This window comes from Myotis lucifugus, unplaced genomic scaffold (genome assembly GCF_000147115.1).
Source record: "Myotis lucifugus unplaced genomic scaffold, Myoluc2.0 scaffold_634, whole genome shotgun sequence".
NCBI lineage: Eukaryota > Metazoa > Chordata > Mammalia > Chiroptera > Vespertilionidae > Myotis > Myotis lucifugus.
Window position 1 is genome coordinate 24,415 of NW_005871682.1, and position 4,173 is coordinate 28,587.

Below are 4,173 nucleotides of genomic sequence, written 5' to 3' on the forward strand. Positions count from 1 at the left end.
CCAGGAAGGCTAATAGCCAGTGAGGGGCATCCCAAGAGGGTGGGAGTTTCGTGGAAAAGGGAAACCTTAGATGGGATGGATGAGAGGATGGTAGCCATGGCACACGAGAGTCTGATTCACTTTATCCCATGAACCCAAGTCAATCTGCTCTCAACTCCTTTCTCAAGTGACCCCAGCCCAGTGTCAATAGGGGATCTGTGTTCAAAGGGGGAGGGTCCTTTGAGAGCGCAGGCATGGGCGCAGTTCGAGCTCATTTAGTGCATGGGTGTAGGTGACGATGCTCAGTGTTCAAGACACCACAGCCCGTGCCCGCGTCCTTCATCCTCCTGGTGCAATGGGGCGCCTGAGACCCACCGCGCAGGTGTTGGGAGGAGACAATGCTGTCCCTGGAGGCCTTGTTACCAAACTCCACAGAGGACCTCGAACCCTCAGTGAAACGTCCTCTCCCGGGTCCCCGCTACTAAGTCTCACCAGGGTTCTGTCCCCACAGGTGGAGGAGTTCGAACAGGACATTCCCCAGGACTTGGGGCCACTGCAGTTTGTGAAGTTGCACAAACACCACTCCCTGGTGGACGATGCCTGGTTCTGCGACCTCATCACAGTCCGGGGCCCTGAACCCTGCCAGGAGGCCGCCTTCCCCTGCTACCGCTGGGTGCAGGGCGAGGGCGTGCTGACCCTGCCTGAGGGCACCGGTGAGGGGCCGCCTCAGGGAAGTGGGTGCAGGAAGTAAGGAGTACTGGAGGTGGGGAAGCAGGGGATAGCACTGAGGAAGTTCCTAGAGGGGTTGAAAAGTTACATGCTCAGCAGGTTAAAGATGGACAAGACAGGAATGGAGGGGGACGGTATACATAGAATGAAAAGGATGGAAATGGGACTGGACAAGGAAATGAGTGATGTGTAGATCCCACCTCTCAAAAAGGCGAGCACAGAGAATGGGAGGTGCAGCCATGCTGGGAAACAGAAGAGCCAAAGTAAAGGGGCAAGGAGACCTCTCCCTGACTGTGAACATGGTAGGGCAGGGACAGGTGAGGCTAGCACATGTGATTCCCAAGAGGAGACAGGGAAGGGGAGCAACAAGCAATATGACATGAAGAGCTGGTTTGGCTGTGAAAACATGGAAGACAACTGTGAGGGCAGGGAGCACACTGACCAGGTGAGGGTGAATCAGGACAGCAAACAGAATCTGTTACCTTAGGAAATAAGTACAAGAGACAATTGAGGGACATGACAGGTAAGACTGGAAGCCTGAACTAAATGTCTTTGAGGCACAAGTAAGTGTAAGTACCGATGAGGGCAGGGTTAAGCCAGGTTACCAACTATAAACTATGTGGAGTTGAGGACAGGTGAGATGAAGCCAGGTAAATGTAGCAACATGGATCCATTACTTGGTTTGGCGCACATAGAATACCTTATGCCAGGGAACAGGTGACAGTGGAAGTAGCCTGAGGTCAGAGGATGTAAGTGTTCTTCACTTAAATATGTCATTTTTGAAGAACAGCTTAAGGTGTGGACAGGGAAGGACCAGAACAGGGGAAATTAACAAAGGAATTTTGGATAATATAGGATAGATGTTGACATTTCAGCTGATTAAGAATGAAATTCATAGATAATGAAGAAGATAGATAGATAGATAGATAGATAGATAATAGATTAGAGTGAGGTGTTATGTTAGGGTGTCAAAAATGATTTTCCTCTCAGGACAAATATGAGATTGGAGATTGGTGAAATGAAGAAAGGGGAGTGGGTGAAGATGAATGTTTAGTAAATTAAGTAGGGAGACAGAGCCAGAAAAAAACGGCAAAATAGTATGATGCCATGCAACTAATAAATAGGAGATTGGAAGAAGCCAGGGCATAGCATGAAATTGGAGAACACATTTGCCTTAATGTCTCCCCAGCCCGTCTGGCAGGAAACAATACCTGGGATGTGTTCCAGAAGCATCGAGAACAGGAACTGGAGGAAAGACAGCAAATCTACTGGTGACTGCCCTACTAGAAGCCTCCCAATTGTAACCCCTCCCCTGACAACTTCCTCCATCACTGATTTCTATCCCCTCCATCTACCTTTGTCCCCATCTGCTAGCTGGGCCACCTGGAAAGAAGGGTTACCCCTGACAATAGCTGCAGGCAGTAAGGATGATCTACCTGTAAATATGAGATTCCACGAGAAGAAGAAGCTGGACTATGAATGGACAGTGATTGCAGGGTGAGGAAATAGTCAGAGTAAAGTGGGGCTGGTGGATCCAGAAACAGGAAAGATTTGGTAAATTGATGGTTTCGTTCTTAATGTCTGTTCTAGGATTATGGAGATTGCCCTCAAATACGTTTATGCCCTCCCGAGATCCTGGAACAGCCTAGAAGATTTTGATGAATTATTCTGGGGACAAAAGACTGCCCTGGCTGGTCAGTGGTTTCCCCAGGTCTCCATAACACCTTGATGGCCCTTATACTGAGCTGTCACACTCCATAGTCCCCAAAATTGCTTGCCAAAAAAGAACTTATACATGGGGATCTGACAGATGTCTCAGGTATGAAAATATGTGGACTGGGTATGGAGGAGCCATGTTACTAAATCCCTGAGTTAGAGTCTGGGGAAGAGGGAAATTGGGTTGTGGTGAATATCCTCCTCCTAACCTCTATACCAACCCCACAGAGAAGGTTCAAAAGTGCTGGCAGGATGATGAGCTTTTTGGCTACCAGTTCCTCAATGGGGCCAACCCCATGCTATTGAGACGCTCCACCTCTCTGCCCTCCCGACTGGTAATGCCCTCAGGGATGGAGGACCTTCAGGCCCAGTTGGAGAAAGAACTCCAGGTACAGCCTCTAGCCCAGTGGTTCTCAACCTGTGGGTCGCGACCCCTTTGGGGGTCAGACAACCCTTTAACAAGGGTCGCCTCAATACATCCTGCATATCAGATATTTACATTATGATTCATAACAGTAGCAAAATTACAGTTATGAAGTAGCAACGAAAATAATTTTATGGTTGGGGTCACCACAACATGAGGAACTATATTAAAGGGTCATGGCATTAGGAAGGTTGAGAACCACTTTATTGTCTTCTTCTTGTCTGTGTGGGGAATTCAAGTGGTGAAGGGGAGGGACCAAAGGTGAGTCAGGGAAGGGAGGCTGTGATGAGCCACTGTCTTTGGATACAGAGTCCTCTGCTAGAAATCCTATAGGAGATAAAGTACTAGTATGTAGGGGAAAGCATCAGGCTTGATACAGCCAATAAAGTAGACCATTAGGAGATATTAGGGAAAGGAACTTGGGCAACTTAACAAGGGAAGAGTTTGGCATACCTGTGGTACAGAATCAACAGGCATACAGTACCTAGTTCTGAAACTACCTCTGACATAGACAAGCCACGTGTCTCTAGGGAAGATTCCTTTCATGGGGTCTTAGCCCTCCCTGTAAAATGAGAGAACTTGAACTTGATGCTCTAGTGCTTCCTTCACTTCTCCACTGGGACTCTGGTAGTGATGTAAGATAATGGCAAGAAAAGAGAGTGAAAGTCTTTATGTTTCTTCTCATTTGCCTTGACCCTGTGGAGCAATGCTTTCAACTAACCATGGGTATGGTCCTCTGTTCCTCAGAACGGTTCCCTGTTTGAGGCTGACTTCATCCTACTGGATGGAATTCCAGCCAATGTGGTCCAAGGAGAGAAGCAGTACCTGGCTGCCCCCCTTGTCATGCTGAAGATGGAACCCAGTGGGAAGCTGCTACCCATGGTCATCCAGGTAGGTGATATGGGTTTCCTCCTCCTAACACTACTCTGTCTTCATCCCCAACTTCTGCCAAGGGACAAAGACATCTGGTTCTTGTTGCCTACCCCTGCCTCAGTCAGTGAGACCTGTCCTCATCTCCCGTCTCTCATTTCAACCTTGCAACCTGCTCAATACCCAAAATTGCCTTTCTAAGACTCATAATGGTCTTTGTTGGTACTCACCCTAAGGCTACTCAATCTCTTTCTGACCTTTGCATCTGTGAAATATTCCTTCTTTCTTAGATGTCTTTTATCCCTTGTTTTTATTATGTTTTCATTTTTATTATTCTTCTCAATCAATTGATGAGAACTGTCAGGTATCTCACATGTCCAGTTTCTCCTTCCTATTCTACCATCCTAACTTACACCCTCATCAGGTTTCTCTCAGTCATACTGGACACCTCTTTC

At 47.6% G+C, this 4,173-nt stretch overlaps 1 protein-coding gene across 1 annotated transcript in view; it reads left to right on the forward strand.

Annotated features, from left to right (window-relative positions):
* The first annotated feature begins 277 nt into the window (after positions 1-277).
* Positions 278-4,173, forward strand: part of LOC102432805 (arachidonate 12-lipoxygenase, 12S-type-like) — a 15,890-nt gene continuing 11,994 nt past the window's right edge. The window contains exons 1-6 of the mRNA XM_006105093.1: positions 278-692; positions 1,898-1,979; positions 2,083-2,205; positions 2,299-2,402; positions 2,653-2,813; positions 3,596-3,739. Coding sequence (XP_006105155.1) covers positions 278-692; positions 1,898-1,979; positions 2,083-2,205; positions 2,299-2,402; positions 2,653-2,813; positions 3,596-3,739 — 1,029 coding nt within the window. The remainder of the gene's footprint in view (positions 693-1,897; positions 1,980-2,082; positions 2,206-2,298; positions 2,403-2,652; positions 2,814-3,595; positions 3,740-4,173) is intronic.